The sequence below is a fragment of the Fringilla coelebs genome, assembly GCF_963513975.1.
Source record: "Fringilla coelebs genome assembly, chromosome: 4".
NCBI lineage: Eukaryota > Metazoa > Chordata > Aves > Passeriformes > Fringillidae > Fringilla > Fringilla coelebs.
Window position 1 is genome coordinate 5668849 of NC_140032.1, and position 20419 is coordinate 5689267.

The 20419-nt window shown below is 40.5% G+C and overlaps 1 protein-coding gene across 1 annotated transcript in view; it reads left to right on the forward strand.

Annotated features, from left to right (window-relative positions):
• Positions 1–18561, forward strand: part of EIF2AK3 (eukaryotic translation initiation factor 2 alpha kinase 3) — a 42888-nt gene extending 24327 nt beyond the window's left edge. The window contains exons 5-17 of the mRNA XM_084204318.1: positions 1495–1729; positions 1981–2143; positions 3026–3163; positions 3705–3827; positions 4378–4598; positions 4982–5094; positions 6158–6280; positions 7494–7643; positions 8666–9434; positions 13351–13518; positions 14054–14155; positions 16362–16424; positions 17454–18561. Coding sequence (XP_084060444.1) covers positions 1495–1729; positions 1981–2143; positions 3026–3163; positions 3705–3827; positions 4378–4598; positions 4982–5094; positions 6158–6280; positions 7494–7643; positions 8666–9434; positions 13351–13518; positions 14054–14155; positions 16362–16424; positions 17454–17630 — 2545 coding nt within the window. The 3' untranslated portion in view covers positions 17631–18561. The remainder of the gene's footprint in view (positions 1–1494; positions 1730–1980; positions 2144–3025; positions 3164–3704; positions 3828–4377; positions 4599–4981; positions 5095–6157; positions 6281–7493; positions 7644–8665; positions 9435–13350; positions 13519–14053; positions 14156–16361; positions 16425–17453) is intronic.
• The last annotated feature ends 1858 nt before the right edge of the window (positions 18562–20419 follow it).

Sequence of the window (20419 nt, forward strand, 5' to 3'; positions counted from 1 at the left end):
AAACTACTCACTTTAAGGTTCTTTTTGTACAAATGGTAACTGCCTTAGAGTAGGGGGGTTATACATGATATCTTAAGTTTTCATTTTAAGTTGTTATTTTAAACCATTCTTAAATTCATGTTGTTCATTCCATAATGTCAGTGGTTTGTTCTTTCTAAGCTGTAGAAACTGATTCAATCTGTGATTTTTCTAATGCTGTCATATTGAACTTTTAATACATCAAGATTTCTGTAAAATTACAGAAAATTACATATTTTCTGGAAAAAAAACACCAAACCCACTTCATAAAACAGACTTAAAAATATGGGTTCTGTACATAGATACAAGTAACTGCCCAGCAACATAGTGGAGAATCAGTCATTCCCTGTTCCCCTGCTCCCTCTTCTGTTTGCAGCAGGATGTGACAAGTTGTGAATTTGTAGCCTATCAGAGAGAACCTAATGAGAACTCAGTAGCAGATCAGATGTCTGAGAGGATAAATCTTGGTTTCTGTGTTTCTTGGAGACAGATATTAGCCAGGAGAGGTATGTCAAAACCATAGTATTTAGTCTTGTGTCCCAGAATCCTCCTCTTTGTGGTGAGAAACAGAACTGCTTTCCTGGTAACACAGAATGGGTAGGAAACATCTGGGGTTTTAATGCAGAGGAAAAAAAGTTTTGTCTGTAATAAATCAACTGAATGTATAAAATATGCCAAACTTTTACCATAAGGGTATAAATTCTTTAAAGTGCCAGTTCGGGCTCCTGGTAGTTGCCAGACTGATAAGAAGCTTTAGGCACCCAAATATACTGTTCAAGAAATACTTACACCTTCATGCTGTCCAAACATGCCACACTTTTCCTGTCTGTATCTTTGTAGGTTTACAAGAATTGAAGAGGTTTTTGCTGTGCAAGAAAACGGTGCTCCTTACACATTTCATTATACATTTGTCTTTGTTTGGTGTTAACCTATGGGACATGAGCAGTCCTGGTTTCATGCAGTACCTGTCAAGGGACCTATGTTAGGGTGTGTTTGGGGTTAAACAAAAAAATCATAGTCCCTTTCCCAGTTTGAAAAATCTTACATTTCCAGTTAAATCTACTTAATAATTGAAGAGAAAAATGGCTTGTTAGAATGCTGCTTCCTAACAGCTTTGTACTTGCTGCTTTCATCAGCTACAGAATGTTTTCTTACTAGGAAGACCCAGCTCTAGTACTCGATGATTTTAATTTCCCCCTTCATACACTAAACCTTAAGTGCCATTGGCCCTACTTTACCAGTTTTTTTCTCAGTTCACCCATCATGTTGGACAACATTTCTCAGCTTGTTTGATTTTTGTTCTGGATTAGTACTCCCCTCCTGGTACAGTTTTGTTCATTTGACAGTCTGAGAGTTTACTGTGAAAATATGGGCCAAATACATATAATTCAGTTTAGGAAACTTCTGCACAGAGGACTTGGGGCTTCCTTGGAATATAAAAACTGTTTCTACAAAGGTTTTCTCTTTTTCTTTGAGGTGGAATTTCAGTGTTGGTCACTTTGAGCTGCGCTATGTCCCAGATATTGAAACTAGAGCAGGATACATTGAGAGCGATTTTAAATCAACTATGAACAAAGAAGAAACAAAAATTATTTCAGAGGTGGATGAGCAGGAAGCTATGATGAAAGACACAGTGATAAAGGTCTCTGTGGCTGACTGGAAGGTGATGGCTTTTAACAGACGAGGAGGACATCTGGAATGGGAATACCAGGTAGGGGGAAAGACAGAATATTAAATATCACAAAAGTAGATGTTTTGAAGATGTCTTTCATCTTTGGTTTCAGGCACTGTCTTTGTAAAGGAGCACACATCTGCTTGTAATTTTTTAACTGAAGTTCTGACTTTGAGCTGCTGCATCTGTTACAAAAATTTAAACAAGAAATTTAAGCACTTTGTTTTTTATTCTTATTTAATAGCTCATTAATACAACATTCATTTTCCAATTACCTCTCTCCTCTTCAGTTTTGCACTCCAATTGCTTCTGCATGGCTGCTTAAGGATGGCAAAGTAATTCCAATCAGTCTGTTTGATGACACAACTTACACAGCAAATAACGAGGTACCAGAGGATGAAGAAGATCTTGTGGAAGCTGCCAGAGGGGCCACAGAATCCAGTGTCTATTTGGGTGAGACACCAACTGCAGCATTTTCTGTAGTAAACATTATTCATTTCTCTGTTGAGGTTGTAGTAAAGCAAGTCTTTTTGTACTGGTAGATTTCAAACCCATAAATCTTTTCCATCTTGATTCTGAAATGTTCTTTGCTTTGTAGTTTCAGTACATTGGAGATGACTAAAAGTCTTGAAACTTCATAAGACAGGTTGGCAGCTAATAAAGCAGCCTTATTGCCCATTAATTTGTACACTGATTGCAGAAACATACTGTGAGAAAAATTCAGATAAGATTTTACATGGCTTAGTTTTCATCCAGCTGTCAGGATCCATTGGATGTGGTTTGTGACAATTTGAAATGGAGTGGCTGGAGATTCTCCTCCTCAGCTGTCTGTCTCTGGGAGGTAAATGTGCTTTAGTTTCCTAAGACTTGGTTTGCCTTCAGCCTTTTTCTCTAAGTCTTTGCACCTCGTAGCTTTCCAGTTAATGGTTAGACTAACAGATGAAGAATAACACTAGGAAGAAGAGAGATTGTTGCAGCCTTCCTGGTAATGGCTATTTTGTGCAGCATTAACAAGGGTAGGAAGTTTGAATGAGGTCTTACTTCTGCAAATCCCAAACTCCTTTATAGCTCTTAAAAATTACTGGCATTTTCCTGTAGCACCAGCTTTGGAGCAGTAAAAATGAGATGTTCTGAACTCTTGCTTTCCTAGAACAGAGGGAAGATATTACTGGAATTCATCCAGCTTAGCAATCAGAGTCAGTATCTCAGGTTCTCAGAATAAGAAGGAATATTTTCAGAAATGTTGTTAACCACGTGTTTTGACTGGACAGTTTTATTCCAGGGCTGAAGAGAACAAAATCTAAAGAGTAATACACTTCCTTGTTTATTACTTAGGTATGTTCAGGGGCCAGTTGTATCTTCAATCATCAGTCAGAATTTATGAGAAATTCCCAACCAACCCAAAGGCTCTGGAATCCAGGAATGATAATGCAATTATTCCTCTTCCCAAAATCAAATGGAAACCTTTAATCCGTAAGTAACAATTCAGAGTTTAATTTATTACCTTAGCTCAGAAAAGACAGGGCATTTTTCTGGTTTCCAGTATGTTTCAAACTAGTGTGATGTTTCCAACTGTAAACTATTTCAGAAATACCTTTGTGCTTTATGAAGTGTTTATTTTTTTCTCATCAAATATTTAATGTCTGTTTTCTTTTACTATGGATTTGACAGAGTCTTTGTTAGTAATTAAATGTTGGGTCTTCTTAATCAAATTTTTCAACAAAAAGAGGAAAAAGTTTTTTGCAGTGATGTGAATATGAGTGAATTGACTTGTCAAAGGGGAGAATTATTAAGTAACTGTTACCTTAAAGTACCTTTCTTAATGTTTCCTTCTATGAAATTTACTTCTCATTACCTGATTCAAGAGGCATTTTGTAAGATTATGCAATTGAAGTTCTCTTTAAATTAATGTGAGAACAGAATTTTACAAACAATTGACATTTTATATACTCTGCAGAATAAGCAGTCTGTACTTGAAATAAAGCTCAGAGAATTTTGTCTATTCTGTGCTTAGAGTCTCCTTCCAGGACTCCAGTGTTGGTGGGCTCTGATGAGTTTGATAAGTGTCTCAGCAATGACAAGTATTCTCATGAGGAATACAGCAATGGAGCACTGTCAGTTCTGCAGTACCCATATGGTAGGTGAACTTCCAGACTTTGAAGTGTTTCAAATACCCAGCTTTTATTATCTGGGATTTTCAATAAATGACCATTTGCTAGACCTTAAATATGGGTATTTTTTAAAATATTTATTGAATTAGGAAATTATTGCCCAAAGTAGGATTTCCAGATTGCAATGTAGGTACAATTAGTGCCACATAAAGCACAGCAGAGTACCAGGAATTGCCACTGAAGAGCTGTTGTGTGTGCTGCTGTTGCCCTTGAAAGTTGTTTGGAGTGGAAAAATCTTGGGAATTACTTTTTCCAGCATTTACTGGCAGTGCTGGAGACTCAGGGTGGTTGTCACAAGTTTTCCATATGGAAGATATTCTGGTCCAAAGCTAGGGAGACCTAGTTACTGTCCACAAACTTAATTAACTGAATTTGCTTTGGTGCTATTTAAATTATGGAAATAAAAAACCACCCCATGTCATGTCAGTTGAGGAGACCTATTAATGAGAAGCCAAAGTTGTTTTGTAAATACCTAGAAGTATAAATCTATGTTCTCTTTGTGTGTTTTATACACAGATAATGGTTATTACTTACCCTACTACAAGAGGGAGAGAAACAAGCGCAGCAACCAGATCACGGTTCGATTTTTTGATGACACAAATTACAAGAACATTCGCAAAAAGGATCCTGTTCTTCTGCTGCACTGGTGGAAGGAGATTGTTGGCACCATTTTGTTCTGTATCGTGGCCACCACCTTCATTGTGCGCAAACTCTTCCACCCCCACCCTTACAGCAGAGTAAGTCTTTTCAGAATCAGAGTCATTTTCAGAATCAGAGTCATTTTCAGAATCAGAGTCATTTTTTCAGAATCCCAAATACAGAAGGAATTCTTTTAGCTGTTTCTGTCAGTTTGGGCTCTGCAATGAGTAATATTAATAAGTTAATAACTAATGAGATAACAAAATCAAAAGCCTAAATTTATTGTTTAATCTGTGTGTGAAGGCTGCCAGCTGCCACATACAATTTGCTTAACTGCTTCAGCAAGCAGATTAGACTGCTTCTGACGTGTCTGGAGATATTTATTTAATGCCATATCTAGGGTACAAACCAGGCTCAGGCACTCAAGGAGTTGATTTTGTTTGTTTGTTTGTTTTGTTCTTGTTTTGGAAATCCTTGTTAGCTGCGGAAGGAGTCTGAAACACAGTGTCAGACAGATTGTAAGTATGAGCCCACTTGTGGAGACATTAAAGACAACAGCTGGAGTGATGCCAAGAACTCTGGATATGTGTCAAGGTGAGGTCTGTTCAACACAACATAAACAAGGTGTTTAATCAGTGGCTACTAATGCTTTCTGGAGATAGAAAGAGTAGGTGGTCACCTGTTCTCACCTAGGAACTCCCAGTCCTCAGGCTTCCCAGGATAATCAGCAACTGGCACAAAGGACTCTGTGACCCCGTTACTCATGGGAGATTGCAGTTATGATTAGTCTCAGAAATTCCAGAGAGTCAACAGGTTCATGTGATCAGAAGTATTGCTCTCATACTTCTTGTTGATAAGCAGAATGGGAGATTGATCATTGTAGTTCTTAATCAGTGTTTACTCCATCTGTTCCTGTGTTTATGGTGTAAGGAAGAGAAAGGCAGTTGCAGATGGAAGCAGATGACATCTTATATACTCTGCAGAATAAACAGTCTAAACTTGAAATAAAACATTTATTGGTTTTACAAAGGAGTTGGTTAAAACAGAAGGCTTAATAGGGGCATGTCATTATGCTCGAGAGCAAAAGGGACCATTTCCTGTACATTTGTAACTCAATGAAAGTTAGAACTGGAGTGTTTAAAATGAGGAGGAGTAAGAAAAGTAGTCATATATAAGAACAGTGGTGTTTTGGATGGGATGTTGTGCTAGTTTTGCATTGATTGATTTTTGGTGAGGAAGGGAAAATGTCAGGACTAGAAGGGCTAGTTGCAGAAACAGTTACTTGGGGTAGGATTAAATCATGATTTAGAAAATACTCAGCTATAGAAACATGGGCTATATACTCAGGATCCAGTAGGCATGCAACCTGGTATTCTGAAAAACCTCTCCAGTTTGTCCAGTGCATGCAGAATGGACCCTGCTGGCCTGTGATAGGCTCTGCATAAATACAGATTTAGCACCCATCCATTTCATAGATAGGGAATTGCTCACAGTGGGTGAGCAGGGAAAAAGACCAAATTCTGCACATGTTTTGCCTGTACAAAACTACTTCAGTCATGGTCATAAATGACTTTATTTTTCTATCTATACTAATGCATTTTTCTCCTCTATCCTCCCTCCCTTCTTCTGTCCCTTCCTCACACCCCTCTCTTCCCAGATATCTGACAGATTTTGAACCAATCCAGTGTCTGGGTCGTGGAGGTTTTGGAGTGGTTTTTGAAGCCAGAAATAAAGTAGATGACTGCAACTATGCCATCAAGAGGATCCGATTGCCCAACAGGTACTGAATGGATTTGTTGGGACACGGAATCATGAATGAATGGTGGGATCCCATCCTGCACAGAGCCATCTGCTCCTGAACTGATTTCCCTGATATTTCATTAGGGTGAATGACATTCATGGAACGGGGGGCTGTCTCAGTGTTGGCACAGAGAATTTGGCATATGCAGTCCCAGCAGAGCTGACCTGCTTGGCTCAAACACTTGCATCACAGATCCCTTTGTGGGGTTGCTGCTCCACAGGGATTTCCTTGGTGAATGGAGCCTTTGCTAACAGGACCAGTTATTGTAGTGCTGTTAATGTGCTTCTCTCCTTCCTCTCCTTACCTTTCCTACTCCACCTCCTCTTTCTTTTCTCTCTCCCTTGCCTTCTTTTTTGTCTCCATTTGCCCAATTTTTTCATTTTCTGGTCCCACAACCCCAACCTTTTCTCTCAGTCTTAGGTGGTCAAGCCATGCTGCTGGATTACCCTACCCAGAACTTGCAGCACTTCCTTTTAGTGGGAGATGGGAGACACTGCTGCTGAAAATCTCAAGTTAGAACAGCAAGAGGGAGGGGGTAAAGCTATGAAATCTAGAATTACTATTTTTTTGAATGTGTTAAATAAGCCTAACTCTTTAAGATTAAAGGTTTTGTTCAGAAACTTAAGGTAGCCTAAATTCATCTTTTCCAAGCATATTCAAAGCTATTAAATAAAACCATCAGACTTAATTTGATCCAGTTACAGTCTTATGAAGAGAGATAAATTCCGTCAGTAAGACAGGAGGCTGCCTGCTTTCCTGTCCACAGAACAGAAATAGTCCTTATGCAACCTCCTTACCTATTGCCAGTTAAAAAACAAATACTAAGGTATTGTTGTCTGTCTTGTGTGTCAGTGTCTTCTACATCCCTGTAGAATATTTCTTTAAAATCTTTTTTTTTATCCTGGAGAACAGTTAAGGGGAAGATTAATTTCTTCTTGTTTTTGCTGCCTGTAATTATGTGAAAAGGGAAGACTAAATATTGAGCCATTATGAGCACATTCTGTTCCTCCACACTTATAAGCTAAAGGAGTTACTCTGGGGAATTTAAGACATATTTTTGTTTTGATGTGAAAAGCAATGCTATTGGCCTGGTGTACACTGGGGCAGCTTTGATTAAATTCCTTTGCAGAAATTTTTGTGCTGTGCTGTTGCTTTTTGTGACCATGTCTCTTCTCCTCACCCCAAACCACAGGGAGCTGGCTCGTGAGAAGGTGATGAGGGAAGTCAAGGCTCTGGCTAAGCTTGAGCATCCAGGGATTGTTCGGTATTTCAATGCATGGCTGGAAGCTCCCCCTGAGAGATGGCAGGAAAAGATGGATGAGCAGTGGCTAAAAGATGAAAGGTAACTCATGGGGCTCTTTTTAACAATTGAATTGGAGATTGTGTGTCAAGAGAACTAGAAAACTGGTAGAGGATCCAGGAAGATGGAGAGACTGTCTGGGAGAGAGATGGTCAACTCCTGCCAACTTTTCAATTGAACAGATAAAAATATATCACAGTTCTGCATAAAGTTCTTAATTTATGGGTCCTCTCTTGTGTTAAGGTCCTTCTTTCAGCTTAGGAAACATTATGTGCTTCTTAATTGAACATGTGTAAGTGAATCTTTTAGTGATTGGAAGGTTGGAGCATTGGTGCTGTGATTCAGTTGGAAACTTTGGCATCTCTGCCTTCTTTGTTCCTTTCTACTGCTTTCTTCTTCTTCATTGTCTTGAGTTAGATGAACCTGATACAGTACTCCAAGAATTAAATAAATTTATTTCACTAGAAATTCATGAGGGATAATCAGACTGAGGATTTGTGAAGCTTGGTAGAAGTAGGTTAAAAATGGAAAATTAGATAAAGGAGGTAGAGAACGTGAAGAGAGAGGAAAAAGTGGGTGTATGCTGGCATTTCCAGAATGAGGCCTAATACAAGACTGCTGGGTGGTTTCACAATAACATCTTAACATGCCTCACAATTTTTAGAGTACAGCGACCTTTATATTTCAGGCATCAAATTAACATTTCACAGCTGTAATTCTTCCAAGGCACTTTAAATAGTCCTTGCAGTGCGTGTTCCAAAGGGCTGGATTAAACTGAAGATGAGCCTGATTGCACATTAGGAATGCAGGCAGTAGAGCTTGTTAAATATTCCTTTATCAACACTTTTATCTCAATGAGAAAACGTTATTCTTGCTAAGACACAGATGCTAAATCCTGGTTATTGGTGATTCCCACACTTGGATAGTCACTCCTTGTTGCAGTATCATGCAGGTGTCTGGGGTAGCAGTTGTTAAAATCTGGGTTTTCAGAAGTGCATTTCTAGTGAAATTATTGGAATCTACTACAGTTTCTCTAGTACTGATCTCTCTACTTTGTCTTTCAGCACTGACTGGCCACTCAGTTCTCCTAGCCCAATGGATGTCCCATCATTTAAGATCACAACAGAGCCATTTTCAGCAAAGGAACACATTGAAGTTACTGCAGCTTCATCAGAGAGGGTGAGATCTGTGGGGATACCCTGTGGTCAGTCAGATTCATCTGGAAGCCAGTTTTCCCCTCTGGAATTTTCTGACACGGACAACAGGGACTTGCAGCACTCAGAAGATCCACTATTAAACCTTCAGGATAGTGTCCTTACAGGCTGTGATATAGAAGACAGTACCATCAACAGTAATGAGCTGGGACCCTCCTTGGAAATTTGTTCTTCAGCTGTTCCTGTTGTACATCTGAAGGAAGGGACCTCCTCCTCTATTGTGTTTGAGGATTCTGGCTGTGGAAATGCCTCCAGTAAGGAAGATAAAGTTGATGTTTCACATAATGAGAGTCCTTTTGAGGATAAAGGGAAAAGTACAAAGGAATCTGATAACAAGAAATCTGCTTCAGGAAGTCCCCTCTCTGTTTCTCCTCCAAGGCCAACGAGTTTAAGCCTGGATCTTTCTAAAAACACTGCAGAAAAAGTGAAACCCACCTCTCCAAAGGTGTATCTGTACATCCAGATGCAGCTCTGCCGGAAAGAGAACCTTAAAGACTGGATGAGCAGAAGATGCACCATAGAGGAGAGGGAAAGGACAGAGTGTCTGCAGATCTTTCTGCAGATTGCTGAAGCTGTTGACTTTCTGCACAGCAAAGGATTAATGCACAGGGATCTCAAGGTTTGTATCCATAGGTTGCTGTGTGTGGGAGGAATGTGGCACTGCAGACAAAGCCTGCCAAAATAGCTGACTCCTCTCAGTGACCTCAGCATGGGTGTTAAAAAAGCTGAATTAATGTCTATGCAATAATCTGAAGGTGCAGTGCTCCAGGAAATAAATATTCATCACTTGTTACTGCAATTAAAGTCTTTCTTACAGCAAGACTTCTTGTACCTGGCACAGATCAGTGGCATTTGTCCTATGGTATTTTTAATTCATGTTCTTTGTACAGGGTTGTTCAGTGCTAAGCTGTATGACAAATCTATTTTGGATCCTGTTCTAGTATTTCAAGTGTAGCAGATAATTGGCAGTGTGGAGCTTGTAGTTGGACTTGATCTTAAAAGTCTTTTCCAACCTAAATAATTCTGTGATTCTAATTCTGGTATTTTCCTTCTTTCTATAGCAATATAGCCTAAAAGGAGCAGTGTTACTCTTGGTTAGAGAAAGTAAAAATTAAGCAGTAGTTCTCTGGAATTGAAATGTAAACTGTCCTGGAGCAGAGCTGTGAGCCAGTGCCAGCTATCACAGTGAAGCTTTCTGAAAGATTCACAGTATTTTTCATGTCTCATAGCATCCACACAGGGAGGACTGGGAAAGGTGATTTGCACCTCTGGTGTTTAGTGTAACTGAAGTCAGGAGTAATTGTACCTTTTCTTTCATTTTGTTCATGATCCTTCTATGCTAGTGCCTGATTTTGCTCTAACTTAAAGCACTGGAAGTGTCAGTATGTGTTACCAAATAAATAAATTTAATTAAAGAGCCCAGCCAAAGTTAGTTTTATAAGCCCTACCTCTGAGAAATTGATCCCTTTTGCCAAATGTGGACAGTTCTGTTTCTCTCTGCTTGTTTGAGGAGGCACTAGTAGCCTCCCTCAGTGGAGTAATTTCTGAAATGATTGTGGCTTCTCAGATGGTAATTTGGCATCAGCAGAAGCAAAAGCTAAAAAATACCATGTCAGATGTGCCAGTAAAAGGAGGTTCAAATTAAATAATCCTCAAAGGAAATGTCAGAGTTAGAAAAACCCTAACAGCCCTTCCAAGTATTTTCTTTTCCCATCAGCATTAGGCAATTATCTTGAACCAGTTATCTGACAAATCTTTAGTGCTTGAGAAACTGACCATAAAAGTAATTAAATCCCTGTACTAATTCATTGCTAGACATGTTAATTAATAACCTTTCTTAACAGTACTGTCAGGTGTAGCCCTCTGCAGTCTTCACTGAGCTCACTGTTCAGTAAACTTTATGTACCTCTGCTCTTAAAACTGTATTTGTCTTAATCAGGTGGGGAGTGTTTTGTTGGAACATCTTAAAAGTTCAGTGCTGGCAGCAGTTTGAACAAGAGATTTAATTTTGTTTACTTGCTATAACTTGGAAACAATCTCTCTGGATGAACACCTTCCTCCTTCAGGAAACTTTCTGTGCTTGTATAGATGTTATTCTTGGATCCCAAAGTTTATTTGTCTGTTATGTGTTAATTTGGTCAAAATAACAGCCAGTTTATTTAATTGTTTTCTATACTTTTCAGAAGCTCCTAGGAAGAGATCTCATCTAGTTTTGTAATTTGGCCAAGAGGTTGGTCATGCAGCCCTGACTTGGTGCCAGGACCAACAACTGAATAACCTGCAAAGTTACTTTGGCTTGGCTACAGGCAGAGCTCAGTGATAGCAGAGGCCAGTGCTTGCTCCCATTGGCACCAACAAAAGCTGGTAGATCTGTGTGAAAATAAATTTCTATAAGGGCATATTAAAAGATCCAAGAAGTAATCTAAATATTTAAATTAACAGTGCACATTAAAATGCATTAATTAGGCTCCTGCTAATCAGGGATACCACAATGACAAGATGGCAGGAATTTATGTGGGCAAGTGAAGAGGTCAGAGTTCAAATTCTTTTGAAGAAAATGAAGTGCAGAAACAAAAGTCTGCCTGTCAAGTGAATTTACTGTTATTCCTAGGATAAGCTGTCGGTCATGCTTGGCAGCTCAAAAGAAATTATCAGTTTCACAGAACTGCAAGAACAGTCTTGGATACATTTTGCAGCATTAATTGAATTAAACAGAGTATTCCAGATGTATGAGAAGCTTATTCATGTGAAAAAATGAGAATTCTTTTTCTGACTGAAGAATATGGAGAGAAATTTCTTTGTGCAGGTGGCAAGGTAACTAAACTAGAGGGTGGTTATATTTGATTGTACTCTGCTGAGTATTTAAATAAAGGTGCTTCTGCCTTAGGCTTTTTTATTCTCCTAAATGTGACCTTGATGGTTCTCTTTGCTGGTATTTTGCAATAGCAGAGAGTCCATTCCCCTTATTTGTAGAAACTATGTGGCAGCCTGTTCAAAGACAGTCAGTGTCCAGCCAGAGAAGTATTAAAATAAACTTTCTGTTACAAGGAGTTTTTTCCCCAGGAAGAAGACAAATCTTGCCTTCTATGTTTGTAGGAGGAGAATGGAGATCAAGGCAATAGGATACAAATTCCTAATGAAGATTTTATTCCTTGAGCATTAAAATTCTGATATCAAAACTTCTAACCCTGTGGGTGTGCACTGAGGGTGGATGTTCTGTAAATGCTTCAGCCAGAGCCTGGAGACACTGTGGGTTTACTGGGCAGTGGCTTTTGTGTCCTGAATGCACTGTGACTCCAAAGGGCTGGACATTCATTACAGGGAAATACAGTGGGGGATCAGGCCTGGCTCAGAAGGCAGAGGCAGGATGTGGGCACTGTGGAACTGTTTCTCTTGTGCTTTCCTGAGAGCTTCCCTCAGAAAAGAGTCCTTTTCTCTGTCTTGTTTCTTGTGCACACACAGGTTTATCTTTAACTGAGGAAGTCAGATGGACTTTGTAACATGGTCCTTTATCTTGTGGGAAACTATTGCCTTCTGTCTGTCTGTCTGCCTGCTCCTGCTGCAGGGCTGATGTCAGCAAAGCACAGCCCATGTTCTCCCAGCCTTGAGGGCCCAGGAGCTCTGAGAGGACCTTGCCCAGCCCCACCTGCCTCTTCACAGCTCAGCCCTGTGCAGCATCCGGCTGCTTCATTCCCCCTGCAGGATCAGTCTGTTCTTCCCCCCAAACTCTGTATTTGTCTGTATTTGTAACCAGCTGAAGTGGTTATATTTCAAGGGAATAATCATTCTTTTGGTGGGCACTGTTCTATCAGCCAGGAGGCAAAGTTCTTGAAAAATTGTCTTGGATGTACACCATTGACCAAGGGAGAGCTCTGTTTCAGTCTCTTTCATCAGTAGGCTAAGCCAAGGATGGAGGTGTGTGGCAAACAAGCTAAAGGAGAGTTAAGCCAGATCATCACTGTTGCTGCCTCTATGAATTGCAAAGTTCTTAAGCTGCTATCAAAAACAAACTTCTAATTCTGTTATGCAAACAGCTGTTTCCATGCTAAAATGCTCAGTTACACTGAAAAGCAGACCTTGTTCCCATTGCATCTGTAATTGAACACTGAGATGATGTGCTGTGGGCTGGTTAGTAATCCAGCAAACTACTTTAGCACTTAATGACTAAAATGCAAAAGCCCAGGAGATGGAACTGCAGCATGTGGTGTGAAAGCGTCATGTGGGCTGGATCACTTACCTGTGCTGTTCCCAGCAGTGCTGACTCTGTGTGTGTTCCTCAGCAGAGCTGTGTGCTGCTGGTAAACCTCTGCTGAATGACAAGAAATGAGCAGTCTGAGCTTCAGGGAGAGACAGTGGATAATGCAGGAGAAATTCCTTTTTCATGAATAGTTAGAATTCTTAACTGCTATTCTTCAGCACTTTAATGAGTGTTTTTAACCTTGACAGCTTTGAGTGAGAACCAAGTGTTATAACCACTGAAACACAGACATTTGTTTGTTAATTACTTTTTCCTTTTCACCTCTCTGTTTTCTCAGCCTTCCAATATATTTTTCACAATGGATGACATAGTAAAGGTTGGGGATTTTGGCCTGGTGACTGCTATGGACCAAGATGAGGAGGAGGAATCAGTTCTGACCCCAATGCCAGCTTATGCCAGGCACACAGGACAAGTAGGGACCAAACTCTACATGAGCCCGGAACAGGTTTGTGCTCTCTTCTCTCAAGCTGTGCTTGGCAGTGCCCAGAAGAGCCCTGAATTTTTGGGAGCTCAAAGATCAGGCATTCCTAGTAAACCATTGCAATCTAGTCACTTAAATTCTTTCTCATCAAAATAAGAGTTTTGAGCTAAATTGAATTCCAAAATGAATATTTAAATGTATATATTTGTTATAGCAAAAACAGTGGCTAATTATTCAGACTGAATGCATTCATTTTTCTTGCTTTAAATGCAGTATAGGAAGGTAACTGTAAAAAATTCCACTTAATTGAGGAAGGACACACTCTTGTGCATGAGGTTAAGTAAGGTGAAACATTTTGCTTTGCGGTACAGAGGAGCTGAGGATCAGAACCTTGCTCCCTGGTGCTCATTGCTGAAGTTCACCAACATTCCTGTGCTGCAGCTTCCAGCTCTGCACAGGGCTGGTGACTTGCACAGGTGAACTTGCAAGGGTGATGTTTACTTTGTAGAGAATTGCATGCAGTAGCTTGATTGCCCTGACCCTGACTTTGCCTTCTCAGATCTGTGGCAACACCTATTCACACAAGGTGGATATCTTCTCTCTGGGACTGATTCTCTTTGAGCTGCTCTACCCCTTCAGCACACAGATGGAGAGGGTCAAGGTATGTGTGATGTTGGGTTATCTTCAGTTTGAGCATTTGTATAAAACAGCTATTTGCTTGGTGAAATGCTGGCGAGAGGTTCCTGGCCTGTTTTCTTTGGAGAAAAGCCTTGCAGCTAGGAGCACAGCTTCTTTATCAGCCTATTACAGACCCCCTGAATCACTGAAAATAAAGTGCAGTCTTCCTAATGTGTGTGGTTGAATTGAGGCTTTAATTTCTTTACAAAGCTCCTCTGTTGTGAAGCCAAGAGAAACTATTGAACTACAATATCCAAGAACTCAAGCAATAAATATAGCTTGTGACTTTAAGCCTACCAGCTTGGTTTTGATTCAAGAATTGGAGCCATGCTGTGCATTTTGATTATTTCTTCCTTCATTTGCATCTGCAGTGCTTTTTCACCCAGAGCACTTGGTGAAAAATGGCTGTTCCTTTTCCTATAGTGAGTCTGAGCTGTGAGTGTTGCTCAGCTTCAAGCACAATCTTCCCATAACTGCTGCCATTCATTGCAGCAGATGTGAATTTGGGATGTTTGATGGTGCATTACAGCTCCTGCTTGCTGTTAAAATGTGAGATCCATCTTGCTCAGGAGCAAGTTCATGGAGGACAGGGGCTACAACCAGAGAGGTCTCTCCTCTGTGACAACCAGTGACCTGTTTAGGAAAGAGTCATTAAAACTTATATTTGTCATTTGAATGTGCTTGGGGGCGTTACATTCTCAGGTGAAGATGGAGTGAGTTTAGCAGAGTCAGAAGCAGCTTGAACAGCAGCCTGACCAAGTGCTTCATCTGTTCCATTCTCTTGATTAAGATGCTCTGGCTTTTAATGAAACAAAGAGTACAGTCTAGAGGAGGAGTTGGTGTTTAATTGTAACCTCTGGCACTGAAATCAGTTTCAATTTCTCTAAATCAGTTTTACTGAAACAAAATACCTGGAAAAGAGCCATCCTGGATTCTCAGATTTCTTGCAGCAGTGATTACAGGCTTTGCCCTTCCAGTTTCTCTCCTAAGAATAGAAGCAAAGCAAGTGATCAGAATGAAACCTAAATTCCATCTAATTTGAATTTTTTACTTGAAGAGAGTGTTAAAAGAGTGCCCTGACTTTCCTGGATTTTCACTGTCATTTCACTCTTTTTGCTAAAAAGAAACCCCTGCCCTTTCATTGCTGGGTTCTGGAGTTTGGCTACTTCAGTAGTTATTTCTAAGTTGTTACACTGAGGTTTTCATTGGCATCAGCCAAGCATTAGCACTGCTTGCTGAAGCAAAACATGCTCTGCCTGACCAAGTAACCCAGCAAATTCTAGGAATTTGTGACAACTGGCTGGAAAAATCCCCAGAGGTGGAGCGTGAGAGCCGCCTCTGTCTCAAGCTGTGAGCAGTTAGTCAGTAGCAGAGCAGTGCAATTTATTTCCAAGTGACATGCTGGAAAACAGATCACTAAATGCAGACTGAACTGACAGAAAATGAGAAAAGTTTTCTGAAGCATTTAATGTCATCAAACTCAGTTCTCTTGAACAGGAGTTTGGCTGTTGCCCATCACTATTAACTGGTCACTTTATATTTCCAGTAGAGTAATAGTGAAATTAATTTTGATTTAACTTCAGAACTCTTGTATTTTGTGCTCAAACTTTTGTAAAAGGACATCCTTCAAAAACAATTGGAAGTTCTAAATACTGTACTTCTGGCTGAACGTGGGAAAAACACTGTCACTAGATGGAGCCAGTGGCCTTTGTATGAAAGGAGCACAGAAATACCCAACACAACTGCTTTCCAAACTGCTGACAAATCTTCTCATTCCTCCTTAAATGTTAAACAAAGACAGGTGCTTACATTGGTAATGCAGAGACAATCATTTCATGTGTCTTAATACTGGTGTAGGCCATCCTGGAGTTATGGGTGGTGCACAGATTTGTTGATTTTGTTCAGCTAAAGTGAGAAAGTTCATCTGTCTGACTGATTTAAAACTGCAAAGATGACAATTCTTGTAGCACAACTCCTCCTGTTGCAGGCTCAAATACCTAAGGACGCAGCAACTCACCTCTTCAACTAGGTGGTGATTTTTAACCATTAAAGCAACACCTTAAAACAAAGGATTTTCTTTCCAGCAGGCTGATTTCTTTGCATAATTTGCATATTTTTGAAGGGTAGGGTAATATTACTAAGGAATGATATTTTGGAAAAGTTACATGTCATTCTTCATATTTTTACAGACCTTAAGTGATGTTCGAAATTTGAATTTTCCACCATTGTTCACTCAGAAATATGCACAAGAGGTAGGTACAGCTGATGCTATTAATTATAGCCTTTTCATTAAGAATTGTAGCTTTTTTCCTTTGCTTTCCAGTTGCTTTGTAGGTGAAAATGGAGAAACCAGGTAGCTTTCATGTTATTAAGATGCATTTCCCTATCCCAGTACTTCTCTACATTTCAAAGCTATAATGTTGCAATAATGGGCACAATGACACTTCTGTCACAGTGTTCTTCCAGGAATACATTTTTGCCTGGCTTCCCTTTGTCACATACAGTCTTTCATTTCACATACATCCTGTCATGATTTCCTGCAACAATTCCATATTCCCAAAGAGAAAGTGCAAAGCTTCAGACAGGTAAAGGAGAGGCTCATGGTAGCACCGTGGCTGTATGGAATCCCCTCCAAAACTGGACCTCCCAAGAGGGAAATCACAGGAGCAAATTGTGCTGTGTTCTCATTAGTCAGGTCTGTAAAGTGATGTGGTGGCAGGTAAAGAGGAGGTGATGTACAAAACCTCCCTGGAAAATAGCTGAGGTGCTTTCAGGTGTTCAGGGTAGCTTCAGACCAGTGGCCAAATGAGACCAGTCTTTCCTGCTCTACAGCTGAATGTGCTGTGCTCAGCAGGAGCAGGACACTAATTCTGATTAAATTTGAAACAAATATTCAGACTACTTGTATATCTAAAGGAAAAATTCCAATTTGCCACGAGAAAAATTGTGTGGCTAAATATGTGATGGCTAAACATGAATCTAAAAATTACATATAAATTATGTATCATATATTTCATTTTGATTGCAAATAATGTGAAGTTTTTTGTAACTCTATTAAACCTTGAGTCCAGTGACAGTAAAGATACTTTAAGAGATGCACAGTGATACATTTTAACATATTTAGTGCCCATCTAACTACTGAGCCAAATAACAACCAAATAACTCAGAAAGCAGCTGGGGATACTTTCCACTAGTTCACACAGCCACAGCTGAAGCCAGGAGATGAAAGGAGGAAGAGTTCATGGATTGGTTCATCTAATATGTGTTGTCTTTTCTTTCAGTACACCATGGTGAAGGACATGCTGTCTCCAAGTCCCACTGAACGACCAGAGGCTGCAGCAATCATAGAAAATCCCGTTTTTGAAGACTTGGAGCTCCCACCCAAGCCCGTGCTCAGGCAGAGGTCACGGACAATGAGCCTATCAGGAAATAAACATTCCAGACAACCAAGCAAATAACTATCCTCAGGATCACTTCTTCCACTCAGCAGGTTTCACAGGGATTGTTCAGCAGAAGGATCCTATGATGCAGAATGTTTATCTTGGGAATAGTTTACTTCAGCTTTTTTTGCCATGTTTAATGTATAAGACGTGTTGGACAGAATTTTGTTTACTTTGACAGCCAAGGAAGCCCAGTAACCAAACCTTTCACATTCCATTTTCCTTACCTTTGCTCTCCTAAGCGGACAGGTCCAGCTGCTGTGCTTGCCAATGTTGTGCTCCATTATCCTTTTTTTGGGGGGGGTTTCTTGGGTTTTTTTGCAGCTTGTAAATGTCAGCTTGCTGGGTGAGTGAGAGATCTGTAACATGTAAATAGAATTAAAATACTGTATTTTTATAGAGCAAATTACAGTCTCTAAGCCTAGTGAGTGTCTATCCGGGTCACTTGCTCTTTGGTGAAATGAAGATGATTTTGAAATTAACTTTGACTCCATTTTTGTCCCTGGTGGGTAAACTGGGAATCTGCACTATTTTTAAAGCAAAAAAGTACCATAGTTGTACATATTGTCACTGTCCATAGCCTGTGATTAGAGGAAATAATTTCATACTTCTGCACTACAGTAGATCTTAGGGAATGCATCTTACACGGATGAAGCTGTAGAGAAGGAAAAAGGGCTTTTTGCCATTAAATGGGGGGTTTTATAGGCAGTGGTTGGAAGAGCCATAGTCAAAATTATGTACAAAAATGTTGTGATTCTGAAAATTTAAAACAATGAAGTCATACATGTCGTATGTAATCTTGTAGATTTGTACTTTTTAAAAAACATCAACTGGTGGGCATTTGTGTAATCTGCTAATTTAACTGCCTAATGCCATGCTTTTATTTCTCACTGTAAATATGTTAATTTTTATTTATAAAATACAGAATCAATCCATTTGGGTTGGTGGTGTACAGGATGCACTTGCTGTAATTGTTGAGTGCATTGATTATTGTGACTTCTTTCAAGTCTAAATGATTTAATAAACTTTTTTTATTTATAAGACAAAATAGTAGTCGCTTCTGTTGGAAGCCTGCATCCGTGTGTGCTGCAGATGGCAGCCCTGTGCAGTGGGAACAGGATGGGCTCTGCATTCCTGAAACTTCCTTTGCTTCCCTGTCTCACACTGGCCACAGCGTGTGTGATGACGCAAAGCCCAGTGTGCTGCTTGGAAGGGAGGCAGGATCTGGAGAAAGGAGGGAATTAAGCTCTAAACTGGGTGGATTATAGATGCAATTGCTCAGCAGAGAGGAGAGAAGGGATAACTCTTATGCTGTTAGAGCTCTTCTTGTACAATTTTATTTTTCTCTTTTACAGTCTTAAATTTGTTCAAGTGTCTGAGAACAGTTTCCTAAAAAGATACTGGACTCAAATCCTCCTGGGGATGACTCTGCTGTGGTGTGACACTGTGACAGCAGTCAAACCAGCTGACACCCTGCAGCTTTATGATAAGGCAGAAGTAGATTACAATGATTGTCTTCCATGTCCTCTTGGATAACTCTCCCAGATACTGGCTTGTCCAGGTGAAACCAGAATGCTGCAGTGAGTGTCTGATCAGGAACAGAATTTGTGTTTAGCTGGGTTAAAACAGGAAAGTTGTGTCCTCTTCTCTTGGATGTCCCTGTTTGCATCAGCAGCACAGTGAAATGGCCACGTGTGGAGCCTCTTTGCCTTCCCTGCTAGCTCAGTGATTACAGGTGGAGCACAGGAAATGAGGATTAAGGTATTTTTAACTTGCTGTATATATGGATGTGGGTAACTGCCTGTTCCAAGGGCCCTGCAGCATTTCAGTACCAGAACTGGCATATGTGTTCACACCAGGTGTGCCTGCATATTCTGGGATGTTACATTTGCCCTCAAAGGGGTGGATGAGTCCTCCCCTGTGGGGTCCCTGCCCAGCCACAAAAGCATCTGGCCATGCTCAGCTCTGAACTGCCTGGTCAGTCTTTGCTTCTCTCAGCACTGGAGTGTGTTGTCCCTGTCTTTGTCCCTTATTGCTCCAGGGTTTGACAGAGAAAGGCTCTTCTCTAATCTGGGAGGTTTTCCTTTGAATGATGTGTACTTCCCTGCCAGCTGTTTTGTGGAAGAACACTCCACTGGGATAGCTGCGAGCTAACAGCCCTGCAAAAAGAGCTTTGGCCTGGAATTCTGCTGTGCTGTTCCATTCTTTCACAGGATATTGCCATCCCTCAGCTCCTTTCCTTCCCCATGGCTCTTGGGAATGAAACCCCATTCCTTGTCCTGTTCTATCAAAATAACCTGGCTGGCAGCAGCAGGATTTCTGCCCTGTCCTTGTGCCCACGGAACGCTTCCCCCAGAAGAAGGTGTAGGTATTTACCACTTCCATGTTGCTTCTGAAGTTGTAGGGCCTGGAACACCTCACCCTCTCCATGGAGAGTCATTTCACAGGAGAACCACTGTTGAACCCCAGGTCAGGGCTGTTTTTTCTACCAGGCTCTTGAGACAGAGCTCCTGACCCTTGTGCTGGTATCTTCAGTAGCTCAGCTGCTCCAGGCAGGTCCTACTGCATTTTGCTGCCTCTGAGGAGTCCCCTGCTAGCTTTTCAGAGTAACCCTTCAGTGAGGCAGTTGTGCCTTTCCTGCAAGAGACAGTGCTGTTGGAAGTCCAGACGAGCACTTGGGAGTAGTAAAAATAATCATTTCAATTATCATGATTTTTTAATGTCTCTGTGGTAGATACCATAGTGTACACACAAGTAATAATTCCTGCTCACATCCCATCTTCAGCCACCTGTGGCTTTGAAACTGC